Below are 24,710 nucleotides of genomic sequence, written 5' to 3'. Positions count from 1 at the left end.
TGTCCCACAAAGGCATTCAACTCAAATATGGCAAATAACAAAATATTAACACAAATAAAACCACCATTGAATTCAAAGCAAACCTCTTAAACTGGAACAATTCAAACACTACGGTAAAACATAAATTCGGCTTACAATCCCCTTTGAAAGCTTCAGTAGTTCCAAAGGTAAATTTCAATATAGGTATAATAGGTAAATAAACGGTGCTTGAAGTTTTATTCTATATATTTGATAAAGAGAGGTATGCAGAGGGAGCCAGAGGTACCTGTCGACGTGCTCTAAATATTCATGAGATGTAAAAGCTAAGGATGCGGCCAAAAGAACCGCGGAGACAAGAGCGTGTGTACGAAGCGTTTAACGCCATCTTGGATTTTAATTAGATGCCTTTTCTTGATTAGCGACAATGGGATCCTACTACCAACTCCCTAAGTAAGACGGTAGTTGTGTTATATCGAAGGACTGCATCAGAGAAGAGTAGTTGTGGTCACCACGCCAAACCCGCTGTGCGCGTCGTGTCAGGATTTCGATTCTCGCTTTTGTTGCGTCGACACCAGCGTATGATTCACGAATGCTTGACCCCTCCCTGAATGCCCCTTTTGTCACAAGGAACGAATTCCTTAGTGCGGGAGTCGTGTTAGAGAACAAAAACCAATAATCTTACCAAATAGATGAGAGGACTCTTAGCCCCCCTCTTCCACTCTATTTTATGTGATAAGTCCCGAATGCACCATTTAATACGTAAAAATTATATCAAAAGTAATATGAATGTTAATCTGCGATTGACTACTTGCGTCTAGCATAGGTGTATATTTTATGATGAACTTTATGGAGTGTAAGCTGCTAATAAGATTATCCTTTGAGGATTATGGCATGGCGAGGTATTAGTGAATTATAATTAGCTCGAATACCAATGTAGACTGTCGGTGCTTTGACTTAAAACAAAACTGAAATCCTATTAATTAACTATATCACGAAACTTTGAAAAATAAAATAGATAGTTCTTTGAAATCGAGAGTCCTTCATAACGGTATGCCAGTCTACAAATTAACTACACTACATAATAAGCAAATATTCAATTTTATGAAATTAATTTAAAATACGAATATAAAACGTAATGTCGTGAAACGTATGGATTTGGGGGCTAAGAACGTCATTTGTCGGTAAAAATATGCTGATAACTGACGTCACACGAGATATTATCTCCGTTTTTTGTTTAGGCTATGAAATTAAAAGACTACTGATAATTTTCGGAAATAATTTGACAGACTAATAGGTTTTGATTAACACACTATTAAAAAAAAACCACAGTGAACATTTTCCAGTTTACTGCAAAACGCGTATCGCTCTGAGGGTATTTTGACCGTTTAGCTGTTTATTGTGAACCATTACTATAACAGTATATTTAACCGCACAACCATTGTCCAGAATGTTACTGCCGTTCCCTATCCGGTAATCCTTTAGGCCTCTTTTACGACACACTCAAAAGGAATAGAGGTAGGATGCTCAATACCGGAGAATCACACGCTCAATTAAATAAAGGAATGATCTTATAAAAACTCTAGGTATAGCCCGTCTACAGCGTCACCGTCAAGCAAACCAAAAGATTAAGAGACGTTCTGAAATGTACGGTGCTGCAGAGGAAAAAAAGAAATAAATGGAAAAAAATCACAGAAAAAACTTCCTTCGACCACAATCATAAAAGGCTCTACTTATTTTTATCTTACTTATCTGGGCCCCGATTCTGCTATTTACAATGTTCGCTGAATGAATGGAAATTGGCTCGTTTCGTATTATTCTAAGCATTTTTCCAACACAATAATTGGAAATTCAGTACGGAGCGGAACACTCACGGTCAATACAATTACTTTCCATATATGGAATTAGCAAAATGTCCAAGAGAATAGGAAGAAATTGAAATTTAATCCCATTACCATTCATTCAGCGAACATTGTAAATAGCAGAATCGGGGCCCTGACAACACATACGCATCATTAGCTTGTAATACAAAAAAAACTAAATTGAAATCGCTCAATCCGTTCAGGAGCTACTATGCCAACGAGAGACAGACCAGCGGAAAGATACGTCATACTTAGAACACCCCTCTTTTGGCTTTGGGGGTTAAAAATAATGCTATAAATACGTCCGCTGTCATCAGCAGGTTATAGTATATTAGCGTCAAGCGGCACACAAGTTGGCGTTGTATGCAACCTATGGCTTTTCAAGGGGATCACGGCCTTGGGCACATGTCGTTAGCCCCATTCAAGAATAATACTAACATGACCCTTATTTAAAACAGAAGTTGACGTAGTTTTGATAATAGCCATATGTCATATGACCATAATAGGTAAAAAAATTGCCGGTACCTTTGCCTTATTTTAAAAGATGTCTTTCTTTAGACAAATTAAAAAGAAACCCAGCCACTTACTCTATGGCCACATACCTAGTAATGTCTAAAATTCGGCCTGAATAAGGGAAGCCATTGTTTCGCGTAATAATTAATTACGAGGTCTAATTATATGTATAGGATTCCACGCACAATTAAATGTAATTTGATAACAGTTCTTAACGTTAGCCAGTTATAGGGGAGAGGGTTCCCCGCGTAGGAGAAGCGTTTGATCTACACGAATACTTGTCCTAAGTCTGGGTGTCTTAGTGCATTATTGTGCATAGACACAAGGATTATTATTTCTCGTGGAAGTCGTATTTTTTTTAAGGTTATCGCTTCAGTGAATAGAATGAACAGCTTTTTTTGAAGAAGCTGCTTTTGAAGTGGCCAAATTTTGAAATCTTTGCAAGGAAAACATATTTCGATTATTTCTTGGAGACATCTGTTTTTAATAATTCACTGGTGCTATGAAATCCTCCTTTTAAAGATTTGGTCATAAATACCTATGACGATTCAAATGTTCAGGGCTCCGATTCTGCTGGTTACAATGGCCGATAAATGAATGGCAATTGAATTAAATTAGCCCTATGCTTATAATTGAAAGTATTTTTCTAACACAATAATTGAAGATTAAGTACTGGGAGGAACACTCATGGTCAATACAAAGAATTTCCATTTATTATATTGGCATAATGCTTAACAGAATAGAAATAATTTCAAATTTAATTCTACTGACATTCATCCATCGGCCATTGTAGATAGCAGAATCGGGGTCCTGGATTTATCGTCGTTGGTCTATGTTTTAATTTGGTTATTTTTTAATGTGTGTGCTCGTCAATGTTACAGTGTATATACCTACAAAATAAGTTATCGCAAGTGGTAAGAGAAAGAAGGGAAGTACCGATTTTGTTGAATACGTGATGCAGAACCGCAATAGACTAGCTAAACTATAAGAGATACAAAAATAGTCCCAACTAGAATGAACTAGTCCCATAAAAATAATACTGTCATAGTTACAAATAAAAGAGAAAAATGATATAAGTAAACCTTCTTACTTAAATCTATATATATAAAAATGAAATGCTGTTCGTTAGTCTCACTAAAACTTGAGAACGGCTGAACCGATTTGGCTTTTTTTAGTCTTGAACTATTCGTAATAGTCCAGGGAAGGTTTAAACGGTGATAAAAAAGGAAAAAAATGCGGAAAAGATGAAAAAAATAACAAATTTAATTTACTAAGATAAAGGCACCATATTTGGGTATTGTAGAAAAGAACGCTGTTATCAAAGCAATTTACAAGTTACTTCTGTCTGCAAGGTACATTATTCAATTAACAATTCAGCTGTTCACGTTTATATGAGCAAATTATGCTTTAGTGTGTATACGTTTTCAAATAATCGGTCAGTTTAAGGCTAACATTTACTCGAATGCACGCTTCATACCAAATAATGTTTAAGATGATAATTTTATACTGCGTGACTATTTGTTTAGTTTGAAATATTGGAAGGGTTACATTTTTATCGAAAACACATACATATGTAACTTTTGAGTACTTCTTCAAGAAACGACTAGAAAACAAGTTTTTGAAATACATTTTGTGTCACTCTCGCCACCTCCTTTCGTTTACAGTTTATACACTCAGAATTAGGAACCAAATGCATTGGAGTTAGAATTTAAAAATTGTAATAAGGTTCTTTATATTTTACACTATTTAACATTTTTACAGTCAAACTGTGAGTATATTTCAAAATTAAGATAAATAACACTTCTAATAAAAATAGCCAATTCTCTACTTAATTTATGTTCTTTTAAGTTATAATGAAGACACCGCGGAAATAGGTGCCTTTACCTTACTCCACCTACTTTCATGTCAAACGTTTGACATATTTTGATGTCTGTCATATTGTGAAAAGTAAATTAAAAGAAGTTTTTATTGTTTTCCATATAATAAAGCCAGCGTAGCTGTCACTTAGATTCTACTTGATCAGGTATCTTCACAATAAAACTATAACCATGCCTAGAAAGAGGTGAATCTTCCCCAACGTCCCAAAGGAGCTTAAAAAATTGAGGAGAGACAGAAGAACATCAGGCTGCAAGTCGCTCCGTATAAATTGTGTTTGATTTCTCAGGGTATTTATGCATCTGCTTCTAAATCTCAAGAGACAAGTTCAGAACATGGTGCGCAACTGTCAGCTGATCGTGAACGTCACGCATTGTATCTTGAGCCGGAGACGTTTACTGATAGAGAATTATGCTTGAATTCCCAGCGAATTCGCACATCTACTAATAGGTCTTTTGAAACAAGTGATGAATGTGATGTCAACAGTTTGACCGAGATTATCATGAGTTAGAAAGTGAGATAGAAAGAATTACTGGAGAGCGGCCTGAAGAGAACGAAAAACAGCACAACGAACGTTTGAATTCTGATCGCCTTCGACATTCACTGAACAATGTCGAAATCATCTGACGTATCGGATGTGTCTCAAAATATCGCCGTAAGGCTTGGCGGCCTTCCATAATGTTGGTAAGGGACGGAGAGCATTATTTTACGCATTTCGGAAGCATTCCGCCATCGGATATGGTTCAACATTTTTCATATTATGAAGCTGTTAAATGGCAAAAAGAAACAAACGGTATGTTCTGCTCAGTTGGGAAAGTATATTTCCAGACCAGGCACAAAACGTGAGGGTGACTGGGCTAGGCCAAGTCAGGTTCTGGCCGGCGGTAGCCCGCTTTCGGTGTAGGAAGGATTGCAACACTCTACCATTCACGGACTCAAAAACATAGCACGGTGGTTTAGGTTAAGAAGATTATGATATTTTAACTTTTAGACAAAATTTGGAACATGGAATTGCAGCAGTGATTTTTAATACATTCAGTGTTAGGGTAGGTTTGAGACGGCTACTTTAGAGGGAGGAGATGGTCTTTTACCAGTTTTTCAAAGGTGCTGAGTGTTTGACTCTTTCTTATTAGTGCAGGGAGTTTGTTCGACAAGCACACACCTTGCACGGTGAAAGACCTGTCGAAGAATCCTGTGGAGTGAGGTGGCCTCTTAAGTCGCAAATTTTCCGTTGAGCTCAGGCATCGTGAACGTGTGTCATTAAGGAACTGGAAACGTTTTTTAGACGTAATTCAGACACGTGATCATATTTGCTTAAACCAAATATGAATCTAATGAAAAATTCTGAAAAAGCTCGAGTTAATCTAGCTGTGCCTCATGAATATCAAGATAGTTGTCGTCACAATAATCGAGGATGGGAAGCAAATTTAATCACAAAACTTGCTAACAAGTCCTCACTCCATTAGACGATTTTGTTTGAGTATATACAAAGTGACGACTTGACCGCCGTTCAAAAAAAAGTAACATGGCTTTCTATTAGTAAAATAATTACCGAAATCGGTTCAGTATATGTTGAGATTACCCCACAACAACGTCACAAACTCAAAATTGTACCTCTTTTAATATTATCAAAAATTAAAACCTTAAGTTTTATCTTCCCCATATGCACATAACCTACATATACCTATTAATGTTATAAAGCTGAAGAGTTTGTCAGTCTGAACGCGCTAATTTCAGAAACTACGTAGCGTGGACTCTAAAAAACTAATCCGATTTAAAAAAAAACGTAACAGATGGACATCGTGCATAATACAACTGTTTCTGTTTTTGGTCTGTAGGATTTACTGAGATACTTTTCGACATTACGTAATAAATCGTCGTTTGTTTAAACAATATACCTCATATACAGGGTGACTTCCTAATGTGTTCACATTTAAACGCAATAACACTCATTGTTTATTCACAGCCCCTTTTAACCTACTACCGTTTTATAAGAGGTTATGAACAAATAACCACACCTGCGCGAGGCCCATAAAATGCCGCTCAAAACCATTCAGACGCCATTAAAATGGTGCGTACGTGTTTATTATGGTGGCTACCCATCTTACGGCGAATAAAAAACGTCCGGGACGTCTTTGTCAATAAATAAAGCACCCGGTGTCGTAACGTCGAGAATTCAATGGATCTATTGATGCTTCGAAAGTGTGGAGATTTGTGTAAGCTCCGAATTTAGGGAGCTCTTTGTTTTGGGAGGCGGTTTTTTTACTGTTGACGTTTCTTGTGACGTTTTTTTCTAGAGTAATTGAATGCGAATAAAGGCTCTGTCGATATACTTTGGTGACCTTGAAAGTGTTACTTTGGTACACCAATTACTATTGAGGACTATTTGGATTAAAAAATAATAATTTTGAGTAGTTTAAGAAAGTAAAATAATCGGAATAATAATACACCGTGATTTTTTAGTCGTCTTACAAAAGAAGCCCAGTTCATGTATCCAATGACTACAACACGGTCATGATAAAAAATAGGTATTTATGAGATTTGAATAAATTTACAATTTTTATTCAATACTAGCTGTTACACGCGACTTCGTCCGCGTGATTAGAAAATATAAGTTACGTTTTTTTTTAAAATCGGATTAGGTTTTTAGAGTCCACGGTACGTAGTTTCTGAAATTAGCGCGTTCAGACTGACAAACTCTTCAGCTTTATAACATTAATAGGTATATGTAGGTTATGTGCATATGGGGAAGATAAAACTTAAGGTTTTAATTTTTGATAATATTAAAAGAGGTACAATTTTGAGTTTGTGACGTTGTTGTGGGGTAATCTCAACATATACTGAACCGATTTCGGTAATTATTTTACTAATAGAAAGCCATGTTACTTTTTTTTGAACGGCGGTCAAGTCGTCACTTTGTATATACTCAAACAAAATCGTCTAATGGAGTGAGGACTTGTTAGCAAGTTTTGTGATTAAATTTGCTTCCCATCCTCGATTATTGTGACGACAACTATCTTGATATTCATGAGGCACAGCTAGATTAACTCGAGCTTTTTCAGAATTTTTCATTAGATTCATATTTGGTTTAAGCAAATATGATCACGTGTCTGAATTACGTCTAAAAAACGTTTCCAGTTCCTTAATGACACACGTTCACGATGCCTGAGCTCAACGGAAAATTTGCGACTTAAGAGGCCACCTCACTCCACAGGATTCTTCGACAGGTCTTTCACCGTGCAAGGTGTGTGCTTGTCGAACAAACTCCCTGCACTAATAAGAAAGAGTCAAACACTCAGCACCTTTGAAAAACTGGTAAAAGACCATCTCCTCCCTCTAAAGTAGCCGTCTCAAACCTACCCTAACACTGAATGTATTAAAAATCACTGCTGCAATTCCATGTTCCAAATTTTGTCTAAAAGTTAAAATATCATAATCTTCTTAACCTAAACCACCGTGCTATGTTTTTGAGTCCGTGAATGGTAGAGTGTTGCAATCCTTCCTACACCGAAAGCGGGCTACCGCCGGCCAGAACCTGACTTGGCCTAACCCAGTCACCCTCACGTTTTGTGCCTGGTCTGGAAATATACTTTCCCAACTGAGCAGAACATACCGTTTGTTTCTTTTTGCCATTTAACAGCTTCATAATATGAAAAATGTTGAACCATATCCGATGGCGGAATGCTTCCGAAATGCGTAAATGCTCTCCGTCCCTTACCAACATTATGGAAGGCCGCCAAGCCTTACGGCGATATTTTGAGACACATCCGATACGTCAGATGATTTCGACATTGTTCAGTGAATGTCGAAGGCGATCAGAATTCAAACGTTCGTTGTGCTGTTTTTCGTTCTCTTCAGGCCGTTCTCCAGTAATTCTTTCTATCTCACTTTCTAACTCATGATAATCTCGGTCAAACTGTTGACATCACATTCATCACTTGTTTCAAAAGACCTATTAGTAGATGTGCGAATTCGCTGGGAATTCAAGCATAATTCTCTATCAGTAAACGTCTCCGGCTCAAGATACAATGCGTGACGTTCACGATCAGCTGACAGTTGCGCATCATATTCTGAACTTGTCTCTTGAGATTTAGAAGCAGATGCATAAATACCCTGAGAAATCAAACACAATTTCTACGGAGCGACTTGCAGCCTGATGTTCTTCTGTCTCTCCTCAATTTTTTAAGCTCCTTTGGGACGTTGGGGAAGATTCACCTCTTTCTAGGCATGGTTATAGTTTTATTGTGAAGATACCTGATCAAGTAGAATCTAAGTGACAGCTACGCTGGCTACCATGTAGGTTTTATTATATGGAAAAGAATAAAAACTTCTTTTAATTTTGACATGAAAGTAGGTGGAGTAAGGTAAAGGCACCTATTTCCGCGGTGTCTTCATTATAACTTAAAAGAACATAAATTAAGTAGAGAATTGGCTATTTTTATTAGAAGTGTTATTTATCTTAATTTTGAAATATACTCACAGTTTGACTGTAAAAATGTTAAATAGTGTAAAATATAAAGAACCTTATTACAATTTTTAAATTCTAACTCCAATGCATTTGGTTCCTAATTCTGAGTGTATAAACTGTAAACGAAAGGAGGTGGCGAGAGTGACACAAAATGTATTTCAAAAACTTGTTTTCTAGTCGTTTCTTGAAGAAGTACTCAAAAGTTACATATGTATGTGTTTTCGATAAAAATGTAACCCTTCCAATATTTCAAACTAAACAAATAGTCACGCAGTATAAAATTATCATCTTAAACATTATTTGGTATGAAGCGTGCATTCGAGTAAATGTTAGCCTTAAACTGACCGATTATTTGAAAACGTATACACACTAAAGCATAATTTGCTCATATAAACATGAACAGCTAAATTGTTAATTGAATAATGTACCTTGCAGACAGAAGTAACTTGTAAATTGCTTTGATAACAGCGTTCTTTTCTACAATACCCAAATATGGTGCCTTTACCTTAGTAAATTAAATTTGTTATTTTTTTCATAATTTCCGCATTTTTTTCCTTTTTCCTCACCGTTTAAACCTTCCCTGGACTATTACGAATAGTTCAAGACTAAAAAAAGCCAAATCGGTTCAGCCGTTCTCGAGTTTTAGTGAGACTAACGAACAGCGTTTCATTTTTATATATATAGATAGATAGATAGATAGATAGATAGATAGATAGATAGATAGATAGATAGATAGAAGATAGAGATATAGATATATATACAAAGGTTACTTATCCTCCATCAAATAAATTTAATTTAGATAAAATCCAAAGATTTCGGGTTTAACACGCAAAAATACGTGAGGGAAAATATTAGTATACCTACAATATTTTTGCTAATTAACAAATATGACAAACAGTTTTTTGATTACCTACATGACGAATCATCTTAACCAGAATTGCAGGCTGAGATTTAGTAAATAATGTCTACTCTCACTTATCAATCGGACTTCATTATTCCCACAGATCGGCGTTGGGGGTTAAAAATGCTTAAGAAGAACGAAAGAAAAAAAAAAATTATTTGACAAGCCTTGGGCACACAAAAGAATGAACACAAAAGCAGGTATCGTGTGCCTCACGGCTGTGCCAAATAGACCCAGTTCAGCATTTATGCTGTATGGTGGTTTTAAACTTTTTTGAAAATGACTCATTTAATTAACCACTAAACCCCTGCGACACAAGGATTGAACCTTGTATCGCAGGGGTTTCGCAAATATTCACTTCGCATGCACAAAGACACCCCGACTCAGCACAACAACACACAAATGCCTTACGCGATCGAGCAGGCAACACTTCGCGCTCAGCGGGATCGGCGCGGTGATCTCAATCCTCGACTATCCGTGCAGTCAATTTGAGTGTCATCATCGGCCTAGCCTTTTCCCAACTATGTTGGGGCCGGCTACCAGTCTAACTGGTTTCAGCTAAGTACCAGTGTTTTACAAGGAGCGACTGCCTAGTGCCTATCCGACCTCCTCAACCCAGTTACCTGGGCAACACGATACTCCTTGGTTAGACTGGTTGTCAGACTTTTCAAGCTACTGACTACCTTGTATCGACTGTCAAAGATGTAGGAATAACAGCCGGGACCCACAACACAGGATGCAGGAACATCCGAAACACAGAAAGATGCAGTCAACTTGAGTGTATCAGTATAATAGTTATCTCTTCCATGCTTACAATATTAACCTACGACTAACCATAAGCGATAATAGAATCAAAGTTTCCATTGACCAGGGGCCAGTTCCCGTCTCTCAACAAAGACCCCTGTACCGGTGGCTCCTGCTCGCCGTACGACGGAAACGCCTCTATTCAAACGCGACAAATGGAAACGAAGCGAGTTCTAAGCACTATGGGGTACATTCAAAGTTAAACGTCACTGTTTATATTTTTACCATGTTTTAATAAACTCACTTTCTTGTTTGTTTGTTTGTATGTCGTTCCGATTGGATTTTTGGCTGAAATTTTCAGGGTATCTTCAAACCCGATGACAATGCAATTAACAATATAAAAGCCGATTTAGACGGTGTTGAAAGTATCATGCAAGTTGCGATACATTAATGCGGACAATATCACATACATTGTTCTGAACCCAAAGTAAGTTGCTAAAGCACTTGTGTTATGGAATTCAGATACAACGAAGGTACCACAAACACCCAGACCCGAGACAATGAAGAAATGTGAATTTTTACATTGACCCGGCCGGGGATCGAACCCGAGACCTCAGAGCTAGCGACACCTTGAAACCGGTGCGTGCGCCACTCGACCACGGAGGTCGTCATTGCCGGCTATACCACATACCTTTCGACGACAGAGCTGCGCGATCCCGCAATGTATTGCAACTTGTACAATATTTCTCGCATCGTCTAAATGAGCCGTAAAACTCACTAAATATGTTAAAAATTTACAGTTAAAAACGTGGGTAATTTGTTTATTTTTTTAATCTATTTTATTTTATTTATAAGTACTTAACTAACTTTTGTCTACTTTGTTGGTAGGTATTTTTCTAGTTCATAAACAAGATGGGACATTTACGAATAACAAAGTAAAATTTGCATTAGTTTTTTTTATGTATATCAAGAGCGCCACCCAGAATTTTAATATGACCGTAGGCTTTTTACGTGCAAAGTTATCAGAATTGGTATCAAATTAAATGACTTGTTACAAAACATTAAAGAACCTCAATAAAGTTCGCAAAGTCCTTAACCAACTGCCCTTTAGGTAATCTTCTTAAGCCATAAAGATATTACAGGCAGTTAGGCCGATTGAAAATCAACCTTTCCCTACAAAAAATAAGGTAGAGTTTATTTTAAAAGTTAAGAGTACCGATTTTCTAAATCCTTACGAATTGAAGGCATAGTTTTAAAGCTTTCCATTTGATTTTTCTTTGGAGAACTGAAGTTGTTACTGATCTGCCTTACCACAAGACCACATTTCTGGACATAAGCGAAAATAAACGAAAGGAAATAATAATACCATAAAATTGCATACTCAATTTAATAATGTACTCGAAATTTTGTACTATTTTCGTCCGCAAAATATTAAGATTTTTAAAAAAATCCCCCCGGTAAAATCCTTCCCCCACAACTTTTAAATGGCTTGACCGATTTTTATAAAAACAACTCAAGTTCTCTCGCACATGGTTCACCATTAATACAAAAGAAACTAAATTGAAATCGAATTAATAATAATATAATATAATATTGGACAACATTCACACAACGGCATCTAGTCTCAAACTAAGCAGGGCGTGTATTATGAGTACTAGACGACTGATAAACATACTTATATATTTCTAAACACATACATAATATGGATAAATTACACCCAGACACAAAACAAATGATCGTGCTCATCACACAAACATTTGTCCTGGGTGGGAATCGAACCCACGACCCATCTTGCGTCGGTGGTTACAAGTAGGTAGGTTTTTACGCCTACAAGTATTATGGGCATACATCACATAATTAACAGCTGTCAAAAACGGTTCCGTACAAATAGGCTAATAAATAACTTTTTTACCATACCAAACATTGCTGTATGCCTCGATTTTTATATAATGTTGAGCGGTTACAGAAATACATCATCTGTAATATTTAAACTCTATAGCTATCACGTTTCAATAAACACAGCTGATGAAAGATAGACGGACGAAAAGACAGACAGCAGCTTTATTATTGCAGTTCAACCTTTTGTATCGTCAGTTCTTATCAAGGTACTAGCAGTTGGCCGCGACGTCTTGCGCGTGGTTGGAAGATATAAGTTATGACACCTCGGGTTACAATATCGCAATTTTCTCACGAAACTAATATAGATAATGTAGCTTCTCAACAGTAAAATATTTTTTCAAATCGGACCAGTAGTTTCGAAGCCTATTCATGTCAAACAAACAAACAATCAAATATTGCCTCTTTATGATATTAGTACAGATAATGTTTTGACAATATTTTCGATATTAAAACAATTGCAGCAAAATCCGGCCAACATTTTCATTATCTTGTTTAACGATTGTATATTAATAATGAATACGTATTAATCGTTTTGAACACAGGTATGTGCAAATACAGAGCTTACACAATGAACCAGGGTTAGACAATAAAAACGCCGTGTTTGTTTGACGTGAAGCCAATGGACGGACAGAGCAACATCTGCTCAATGTATAGAGAAGCTGGATAAACTCGGCTTGTTACACAGTACTGTCCACCTTATGTATTTATGTAACGTAGCCATTGTTTGAATGTATCCGAGTCATTCCGAGTTAGCTGGTATGTCTTTCGGATCTGATAGCAGCGTAGTATATAATTTTAATAGAGTTTGTAGGTAATTTTTTTTAAGTTTTTTTTAAGAATCATTTATGACTATGACGAGCGATACCAGCAAAAAAATCGTCTATATTTTTGGTTGATAAGCTAAATAACCAATACGATCTCTAAATTTAACGTAACTAAAAGACAATCTTGTTATATGAATGTGGGTTGACGAGTTACACAAGGTAAGAATAACAATTAAAAACATAGTTTAAAAATAAGCTTTAATGTTTTGAAATCAAAGTACCTACTCGAAAAGACAGTTCAAACGAATGGAAACCTGATAGTGTTTTAGTGTGGCTCCACCTTCTAGCTCCATCAGCAGATCAGCTCAATGTAATGTCGAATGCTGCATGCTGTCATTTCAGTTTTATCGGAAACCGAGCAGTGGATCTAATTAAACCTCCAAGAGTTGATAACATACATTCAACGGGGAAAGTGAAAGTAAATAAAAGTTTAAACTGTCTTTCTCTACAAAAAAAAATGTAGATTTATTTACTTTTATAAAACTCTACATTTATATCTCTAAAATAATCACAACAAACAAAATAATAAAGAAAGGGTTCTCGGTATTTTTCCAAGAAATTGCAATTGCCATCTTGTCTGTTAAATCTTAACACAATTTTCAAGAGTGGGCGCGTTTGTCTCAGGTTTATCAAGAATTCTTAACTGCAGAGTAATTTATAACTGAACGTAGTCAACATCTCTGAAAAGTATTATTCAGACAATATAAAGGATGAAAACGAGAGAATTCTATGAAAGAAAGCAAAATGTTTGTCGATCGTCTAATTTTAAAAAAAAACTATCAAATACTTATTTCGTTTTGTGAGATGTCGATGACGTATAAATAATTAAAAAACAATTTGTTCCCTCAGTGTTAAGAAATGAAATACTATTTTTCGCAGATTTATACTGCACCTAAATTATGACAAGGTAAAACAACAAATGGAAAATCCAAAGAGATAAAAAACGCATCTAAATCGGTTCCCCTATTTAAGAGCTACTGTGCTACAGATAGACTTAGACACACATACCAACATAGCGGCCATCTTATAGACAGACACTCCTTACTTTGCGTAGTGGCTTCAGACTTAATAATAAATATTCCTAGAAATTGTATTGTAATTAATTACAAATACAATTTCCTCTGAAGATATTTTAAGTTATACCATGTATGTCACTCAAAATGTATTTAAATTTCACTTTTAATACTGTGACGTCATCCCATACATTCTACAATCCTTTGCGTTTCACAATCTGGTTGTGGTTTTTCAAAACACATTGTTAGTTACTTCAAACAAGTTCTGAGGAAATGGGTCGCCGTTATGAGAGTGGGTGTTGCGTGCAATACGGAATTATGTGATGCGATACTGTGCTATGCTATGTTTCTCCTTGTTGGTTCTGCTTTGGAAAATGGATATTATTTTGTAAAGTGTTATTGAATGTGCAACTGTTGGTTAAGAGAACTGCAAAATCGTATTTCTTGATAACATTCAAAAGTGGAGAGATACGTTTTAGGATAGTAAAAATTAAACGCAACTAGAATTACGACATTTCAAGGACACAAAATACAATCTTTCTGATTACCGTATTTAGCATTTACCATACGAGTTATTTAGTAATTTTTACGTATTTTCCTTTGGATGAAATATATTTTCTTATTTACTAAAGAAACTCAGTGACTTTCTTAAATGCCTCAAATTTGTCTCTGCCTTGCACCTGAACAACGGACATGGCTTAACGCCTAAGGGCCAATGACTGAGTTGTATTTTAAAATAATGCATTAATATTAATAGAAACCTTTATTCATCCCACAGGCCGTTGCCCGTACAGGAAAGATTTGAGAATTTGATTGGCGATTGGCGATTTCAAACTCCAATATTTCCAATGAAGCTTTTATGACGATGTTTTCCTTCACCGTTCAGATCTTGGAATAATTAAAAAAGTACATTTAACACGCGAAAAAATTACTTTAGTGTTTTCCCTGCAGTAGAACCGAACCTGTACCTTATGCATACAACTCCATGCACAGAATCGCTAGGCCACTACGACTGTAAATGTATTAGGAAAATTAAGTAAAAAGTTATTCGAAATTCCGTACACGTTGGACACCCCTAGTATTGCAATAATTCCGTCTATTGATAACGATCATGCAAAACAAAGTTATTTTGACGTATAGAATGTTCTACGTATTTAATTATAATTTTCGTTCACACACTTTACATTGGAGTGAGAGTAAAATACTGATACAAGATAGTGTTATACGAACGTGAAACGATCACAGGTTAAACACAGGTCTGTAGAGGGTGACCATCTTTGTCATAACGAGTTCCTCCGTGTTTCGGAAGGCATGTTAAATTGTCGGTCCCGGCTATTATTAATACATATTTGACAGTCGTTACAGGTAGTCAACAGTCAGACAACCAGTCTAACCAAGGGGTATCGTGTTGCCCAGGTAACTGGGTTGAGGAGGTCAGATAGGCAGTCGCTCTTTTTAAAGACTGGTACTTAGTTGAATCCGGTAAGACTGGAAGCCGACCCCAACATAGTTGGGAAAAGGCTAGGCCAATGATGACTTATTGTGTTAAATATTGTTTATATGACTATATAATAGGGTATTTGGAATATTTTCATATTTGGTAATTGGTACGGTAGGTACGGTACGGTGAGGTTTTGAAAAAAAAAAACCCTTACTTTTTAATTATGCGATAGTCAAAAAATACGTGTTCAATTATTATTTCACAAATATTTTTTGGAAACCCGGCTGAAGGACAATACAGATTTATATTATTACATTAAGGGCCGATTTTTCAATCGCCAGATAACTTTTATTCGACGACTTTATTTTGTTCTACGTTTTGACAGCTTTTCTATAGAAAATATGTCAAACGGCCATATTCATTCCTCAAATAAAAGTTATCTGACGATTGAAAATCTGGCCTTAGTCAAATAACATAATATATTTCTCCGCTTGCCAGTAAAACTTTTAGATTTTCTTTTACACGTTTGCTGTTTATTAAACACAATGCCTCATACCTTTCCGCTCCACCAGTCCAATCTTCAATAAACTATGCTAATTGTAGCATCACGCACGACTGGCCATGAATACCTTCGTTTATGGCGCACCCTGTATACTATACAGCCCTATTACAGGGCAATATGGTTAATTGGGCGATATTACACAAACCCTCTAACAAGGATGATTGCGTGTATATTGTGGGTACATACCAAAAAGACAAAAAACTAAAAGCCAACTTATATATTTTTGCGTAGGCATTCTCAATTTTCTTTTCTAAGCCTATAGTTGATTTACAACCTGGCATGAGAGTTTAAATTAGCCATAGGTCTCCTGGCCTAAAATAATCAGGTGTACTGGTTTCTTCACGAAGTTTTCCTTCAATAAATCTATAATAATCATATCTTCTAATAAATGTCAGACTACTTAAAGACTGTAATTCTTGTATCGCGAGTGGTTTTATAAAAATACATGTCATATGCACAAAGACATCCAGAGTCCACACTCAAGACATACATTCGTGGATCACACAAAAGCTTGTCCTACGCTGGGATCGAACCCGCGACACGTCACATTTATTGTCGTGGCTGCCTCAACTACTCGACTAACCGTGAAGTCTTTTATAATACGCAAGTGAATTTTTTTTTTATTAAAAACATAGTTCTCATTACGTAGGTATTACATGTACCTACGAATGCAAATGGCTCAGATGTAAAAGCTGTAAAAAATACTCAATAACAATTATCACAGGAGTTGAGTTAAACTAAACTAAAACTAAAATACGAGAAAGACCGTCTATCCCTACTTATATTATAAATGCGAAAGTAACTCTGTCTGTCTGCCTGTCTGTCTGCCTGTCTGTTACGCTTTCACGTCTAAACCACTGAACTGATTTTAATGAAATTTGGTACAGAGATTGAGTTGACCTTGAGAGAGAACAAAGGATAATTTTTATCCCAGACTTTTGAAGACTTCTCTTGGAAACGCGATATAACCAACATCGACGCGGGCGAAAAGCTAGTAGCTAATATAAGGACCACCCGAAAAGACATCGGTACAAGTACAAGGAACAAGAATTTTGATTTTCGTTTTGCTTTATTCACATTTAAAATTGATATTTGATTAATTTTAATAGTATTACTTTATTGCCCTGACGAGTTCACATTCGAGTGTATTGTATTTTGGTTCAATGACCTACGTTGCCTAGCAACGGATGTCATTGATTGAATAGCTAGCATTTCGGGTATTTCAACGGTCGAAAATTTTTGTTACAGTACATTTTTCGTTTCATTATACAGGAAGGAATACCAAAATATAAATTAATACGATATTTTTTCATTGTATCTTCTTCGCTCCTATTAGTCGCAGCGTGATAGTTAATAGCCTAAAATTCTCCACGATGAATGGTCTATTTAACACATAAATATTTTTTCAATTTGAACCAGTAGTTCCTGAGATTAGCGCGTTTAAACAAACAAACAAACTTTTCAGCTTTATATCTTAGTATAGATAAGACTTCACCCCAAGTGACGATACTTACTCCCCTATCTTCGGTTGGTTGACGGGGCATTTTTCGCCGTGACTTGATCAACTTGAGGCCACCTAAGGGAGCGTACTTATCGATTAAACTATACCTAGCTATATAGTTCTACGACCTTTTATATAAAGTTAACAATAAAACCTCAACCAGTAATATTTTCCCACGTTTTATATACTTACTTTCTTGTTTGTTTGTTTGTCGTTCCGCTTGGATTTTTGGTACTCAACTTTGAGGCACTTCCCAATAAGCTGGCAGGCTGAAATTTTCAGGGTAGCTTTGCTTTAACGATGTAATGTAATAAAAAGAATTGGATAAAATTTAAATGGACTGACGATTAAAAATGTGAGTATTTACATATTTTAATCTATTAATTTTGTAGACCGAAGCAGTTTTCGCAGAAGTTTGAACATCTCGGGAAGCAGTTCCTTTGTTATGTTGCAAGTCATTGCTTAAATGCATCATCACCTAAAGGAACAGACTGGCCTTGACCCGAGTACCAAGTAATTAAAAGATTTAGAAAGGCCAACCGAAATCACTTAATCAGAAATCAGTTTAATTCAATACCCATCAATTTTCCTTCATCACCGTTCTCTCAAAATAATTTAATCTCCATAATGTTATAAGTATCGAAATAAACAAAAAAACATTCTATGAAAAACTCCCAATTTACGTAAAACATTTATAAATATCTCCCTCGTGAATTACAAGCTTTCGTTCGTTCGCAAATTTCCCCAAAAATAATTGCCATCCAATTTATATTTCTCGTACGGTGTCAACGTTTACTGGAATCGTTTTAGGGAATTATTATAAACTGTACTAATTATACGGTTTTTTATTGTTTGAATTTTTTAGTCGGTATTTTGTTTTAAATATCTGCATAAAATGCTGTCTCAATAACATTTTACATGTTCTACAGTCTCCTCTCACCTATATTTTTAAATCTCTCTTTTGAATACACAGTTTTAAAATAAAACAACTGTCGAGCCATCACGATTTATGACATACAGGCTGGTTAGAAACCAACGGACAGATAGGCGGAAACTTTGTAGCATATATGGTGGATCTATACTCTTTGAGTCATCCCTTCATCCCATCCCATCATCCCTTCGCCCTTGAATCAAACCAAAAAGGAGGTCTATAATATATGCTAACTGTCATGGTACTGAAGGCCAGACAGTACAGACAATGAAACCTTAGTAATATTGGTCCCTTTTTAAATATTGGGTTCGTAAACCTATGCAACAAAAATTTTAACGCCCTTTTAATTTACAAAATTGTAACAGCTCACTTTCTGTCAAAGTAAACAATGGTTAAAATCTTACATAATTAATTTATAATACAAAGAAAGTCTGAAAGTTTGTAAAGAAATGTATCCTTAGGTAACAGATCAAAGGCTTAGCGCACAAACAGGTGACCCGCGGGAATCCTTCAACTTTACCTTTGGAAGTAATTATGAAAAACGTTGCCTCGAGCCGGCCGTGAATGGAGCCCAGAGCCAGAATCTTCCACTTGAAATAAACTGTACACAAAACTAGTTTCAAAACACTGAGTTATGGTGAAAACGTCAGTCAAAATTGCACAGACATTGATGTCAAATTGTCGAATGATAATGTCATTCGTATTACTAATTTTTGATGTCGAAATAGTAGGTGTAAGCAAAATATTTAAAGGTTCTTTCCATCCGACATGGTTCCCATTCTCATAGATTTTTAGGCATAAAAATATTCATTCATTCACAACACATACTTAAGACATTTCCGCTACGCATTCCTACCGTAGTATCACTTTGTATACCGAGAAAGGACGGTGCCCTAAGTCAAGGATGCCTTTGCTACTTACAACGTACTTACAAATACTTTACCCCATTACATCTTCATTCCTCTAATTAAATATTCTTGCGAACTACCGCCTACGTTGCTACGTAAATAGCGTAGCAATTAATGTTCGTAGCGATGAAAAGACCTTTACACCTACGCCGGCTTGTGATTGGACACGGTTAAGCCTTCGGTGTGTCAGATATGACAGCCACGCAACGTCTGACGGCATTATTGATGCTCTCAATTATTTAAGGTATTACAGTTTAATCGAAGGTTTAAACTTGTTCCGTGTCCGGAATTTGTGAGGTTTGACTATAATGACCTGGATACTTTGGGTCAGCTGACAGGTATTTAGAAGCTTCTCGTCTTTCCTTAGATAGACACTGAAAAAATAGGATTATAATTTTTGTCTTTTTTCATTGTGTTTATTTAAGCTTTTATAAAAACAACCTACTTTTCACAAAGCCAGATTACGGAATGGCAAGATCTACACGACTCTAATACCGAATATAAACTTGAAAATAATTAACAATATCAAAAGACTAGACGACAAATTACGATTTTGATCCTACGTAAGCTCGTGGCTAAGCTATAACCGCATAAGTGATTCGATCACAGGTTAAGCTATGCTTGACGCGGTTGGTCCGTAGATGGGTGACCACCTTTGTCATAACGAGTTCCTCCGTGTTTCGGAAGGCACGTTAAATCCTGGGTCCCGGCTGTTATTCCTACATCTTTGCCAGTCGTTACAGTTAGTCAGAAGCTTGAAAAGTATGACAACCAGTCTAACCAAGGGGTATCGTGTCGCCCAGGTAACTGGGTTGAGGAGGTCAGATAGGCAGTCGCTTCTTGTAAAACACTGGTACTTAGCTGAAACCGGTTAGACTGGTAGCCGACCCCAACATAGTTGGGAAAAGGCTAAGCCAATGCCAATGATTCTACTTAAGTTGTATGATGGTACCTTAACTATATAATACGAAGAAATTCAAGTAGGGTCTTCTTCTACAGGCGCTGCAGACAAAGACGCTGATGAGGAAGAGGGTCCGGCTGGAGCGCACCCTGACGACGCGCTGGCCGACGCCGAGCAAAGCAAGCACATCCTGCCACTCACCAACCATCAGCCTGCCATGTATGTAGATCACATATTCAATTTACCTCTATTGATACCGTTCAAAACCGAGGACTTTGTAATAAACCTCAAAGATCATATCCGTAGTCTTCTAGAGGTGATTTAAGGAAAGTTTAATTAAATTTTCATAATATTTGTTGCAGTGAAGTTTCGGCGAGCCAACAAGATTTCTTCAAAATGCTGGACGACAAAATTGAGAATGTAAGAATTTGCAGAATAAGCATTTTTAATTTGATGTTAGTTTCTAAGTGAGAACTAATATGATTATTCTGTTTTAGGGCAGAGACTACGATTCGTCCAGCGAAACGGAAATCCGAATAGAACATGAACGGCGCAGGATATTAATAGAACAATGGCGCTCAGCTTCCATGTCGACACATTCCTCACAGTCGCAGCCATCGCCGCCCACTCCAGCCAGGAGGAGAGGGCCCAGAATGATACCAGCGCCGCCGGAGCGACAAGTCAACAGCCCTGGCTCCAGCCGCAGGTGCTACCGACAGCCACACGTCATGGACAGCTTCTCCCCACCGCCGCGAAGAGCCCACAGCGCACAATCCCACCATCCACCAGACCCGAGACAACTCAACGGGGACAACTGGCAAGACCCCACTAAATCACCGGTCAAGAGACCGCAAAGCGCAGGCGCTAACTGGAAAAGCAACCCTAAAGTGGTTCCTTACAACCAAAAGCCTAAGAAAAACGAAGCTAATGAACACAAGGCTAACCATAAAGAGGGCGAGGCTCAAGGGCTGGGGCAAGACATGTCACAGATTACGTACAATCCTACATTCCAAACACACAGTCCAGCACACTCAGCTAAGTCCCAGCAGCCGTACATCGCTCAGATCATAAGCTACCCGATGTCACAACAGGTGACGCCGCCATCACCACCGAAATATATCGCACCGCCGGAAGAGTACCAGGACCCTCAGAACAATGTGACAGACAACAAGTTCAACCCTCAAACTCAAAAGCACTCGCCGGTCACACAAGTCCACACTCAATCTCATATCTACTACATCCACGGTAACACGACAGCGACGATGGCGCAGGATATAGTTCAGCAGAGGCAACAGACGGCCATGCACCTGCAGCAATACGTCGCCATGAAGCAAGCGCAGCAACAGATGTTTACATATTTGCAACGAAGTCCACACACGGTGTTCCCCAATGTTGAGTACGCGCAATGCCCCACACCGAACAGGACGTATGAGGGTGAGGAGTTTGTGGGTCAGTATGGACATCCAGCGATGAGGCCGCACAGTGCGCCGCCTCCTGTAGGCGTGGTGCGGCCCATGCCAGTCGCGCCTGGCTTCAGCCCCATACCAGATGGGGCGCATGTGGTCCAAGTGCCGATGTGGACGCACATGGCTCCCGTCGTGTCCACAATGGGCCCGTGGGTCCCGGGCCAGGCTACCGCCGAGATGCAGTACTACCCGCAGTCGCAGTTCACGCCAATGTACCGGCCGAACTCCGCAGGCTCCGCGGGGACGCTCACCCGGTACCAGAAGAAGGAACCAAGTGATAGTGAAGTGAAGAATAACGTGTGCCAAAGCATAAATCTAGTCAGGCAGAAGCCGATAGGTCAGATCGTCTCGATACCGGGGCAGGAGTTGACGGTGTGCAACAATGTGAGTGACAGTCCGAGTCCGGCATCGGTGAGCACGGACAGTGGCGTGTCCCCGGGGAACAGCGTGCCCAGCTCCAAGAACTCCATCTTCAGCGCGCCGCCGCCCAGCACCGCCGACGCGTTCAACCTAGAAAATAAGAACAAAAAAAATAAAACTGTACAACAACCTAGATCTCTGAAAAATTCGAAAAGTCTAGATTCTTAGTGAACAAGTTTGTAATTATGTAGATTTTCTAAGTGTACGTAGATATTAGTCGGTATGGCTATGTAAATTATAGTAAATTAGATTCCAAAGTGCTTATAATTAAGATGCGATTTGAGTTATCTCCTGCTGTGGAACAATGATCGCGGATAGCTGATAGTGACGTCACGACTGTATATAATACGTGACGTGTTGCTTAGGTAAGAAACTCATGGGCAGATCATAATATGTGCCAGTATTCATACACTTTAAAAAACGACTGAAATTCTACTGCAAAGTGCTTGTGTTGCGATCGAACGCGACATCAAACTGATTCCAATCGATACTAGCAGACAGACAGAAGGGTCGACCACCCTTCCATATTTATTTACATAAAAACTTTTTACAACTCACATTGAACCACATCCCTTACGAACGATTAACTTTCTTCTCTTTTGTGCATTTACATTTTAAATTCACTTATTTTTTTATTTATTTCATGTCAGTGTTCTGAAATCAATTTCAAACTTGACATTGAATAAAATTCATTACATAATATTATTTAACGAAAAAAAAACTTTTGTAATTTTATTTTGCATTTTATACCTAAGTAGTTTGTCGAGTAGTAGAATAATCATTTTATTAAATAAGTGTAAAAATAACATATCCAAGTTAATTCAAAATTCTCATTAAAAAATCTTATAACAAAGCAGAAAGACTAAACACTATTTTTTTTCGAAAAAAAAAAAGAAACGCATTAAAAAAAACTGAAAAGAACAAAATAATGTATATTATAGGTATATTATTACTATTTCAAACTTATACTTTTTGAAGTCGGTGCCAAACCAACAAAACCAAAATGAAAGCGGCTACATAGAGAAAACCATACAACAAAATATTCAATCAAATGAATACCGAGACTGTAAACTAACGGTAGGTTATGTTTACGTAAACACACGGACGAGGTCGCGGGCAATAGCTAGTATCTAATAAAGCAGCGTTCTCCTTTGTCATGAAAATTGGTTTGGCACAGACTTCAAAAAGTAGAAGTTTGAAATAGAGGTGTATATTATATAATATAAATTATTTTAACTAAATTGGTCTCCCGATTGTAACAAATACTTTTATGAAAACCGCATCCAAATCGATTCAGCCAAACGCGAGATAATCGTGGATAAACGTACATACATATTCACAGGTCAAACTCAGAACCTCCTTTTTTGAGTCGGTTAAATCACTAAAACCTTCTCCTGAATGTACCGAATACTTTTCCGCATCCGAATAGATTCAGCCTAACGCGAGATAATCGCGTACAAACATACCTACATACATACAAACAATCGAACTGAGAACCTCCTTTCTTGAAGTCGCTTAATTAAATTAATCAATAAAATTATTAAAAAGTACAAGTAGAATTTAACTCGAGTCGCATAAATAAATAATAAATTGTATTACCTAATTGTGATTCTAAAAGATTTTTTTAAATCGATGTTAATAATATTATTAAAGTAGAAATGGATAAATATCTACCTTACGCGAGTATATGAAGTTTTAAAGCCATGATTGCACTCGTTCTAAAAATCTAATTAAATAAATAGCGCAAGTGGCGTAATAAATACATGTTAAGTAACAAACACATTCCTGAAAACCGCATTCAAATCGCTTCAGCCTAACACGAGATAATCGCTGACAAACATACATACATACAAACTATTAACGATTCAGTTCTATATTCAAATATAATTCGTTTTTTTTTGTGACTCACTACTTATATGAACTTTTTTTATTGATTGCTAGTACCATGGTTTTAAAACTTCATACGCATAAAATGTCTGCTTTATGTAAATTCTGAATGTTGACTAATTAAGTTTCCTATAACTGTCACGAAGACTAATTGTAATTACAAGTTATTACAAAATACGGAATTTCGTTTCAAAATAACCAATGACTTAAAAAAAATTGGGATTTTTAATATATTGCTACTACAGTGAAAAAACTTTTTAGAATTTATATTTTGGAGCTGCGATATTGAAAGCAACTTTTTAATATCCGTTTTATAATCTGTGAAGATTAAAACAGATTATAGCCATAGATTTATTATTTAAAACGATATTCCGTAATTTGTATTTGTCGGATTATCTATTTTTATTTAATATGATTTTTGTTATATCCTAAGCTGTTATTTTTACTTTTAAATTATAATATTTATTTAATTTATAAAACGGGTATAAATTTAATTCACATCTAAACGAAAATTATCGAATCTAAATGTATGTTTAGACAAAGACATGTTAATGGTACCTTTTAGTACCAAAATGCATTTTAAATTATCCAATAATAACGGTAAAGAACATAACATTT

The 24,710-nt window shown here is 36.8% G+C and overlaps 1 protein-coding gene across 1 annotated transcript in view; it reads left to right on the top strand.

Annotated features, from left to right (window-relative positions):
• Positions 1-22,862, top strand: part of LOC113494562 — a 122,956-nt gene extending 100,094 nt beyond the window's left edge. Inside the window, exons 3-5 of the mRNA XM_026872953.1 lie at positions 20,418-20,538; positions 20,682-20,739; positions 20,817-22,862. Coding sequence (XP_026728754.1) covers positions 20,418-20,538; positions 20,682-20,739; positions 20,817-22,373 — 1,736 coding nt within the window. The 3' untranslated portion in view covers positions 22,374-22,862. The remainder of the gene's footprint in view (positions 1-20,417; positions 20,539-20,681; positions 20,740-20,816) is intronic.
• Positions 22,863-24,710: the final 1,848 nt, after the last annotated feature.

The sequence above is a fragment of the Trichoplusia ni genome, chromosome 5, assembly GCF_003590095.1.
Source record: "Trichoplusia ni isolate ovarian cell line Hi5 chromosome 5, tn1, whole genome shotgun sequence".
NCBI classification, from domain to species: domain Eukaryota; kingdom Metazoa; phylum Arthropoda; class Insecta; order Lepidoptera; family Noctuidae; genus Trichoplusia; species Trichoplusia ni.
This window is presented reverse-complemented; position numbering and strand designations above follow the sequence as displayed.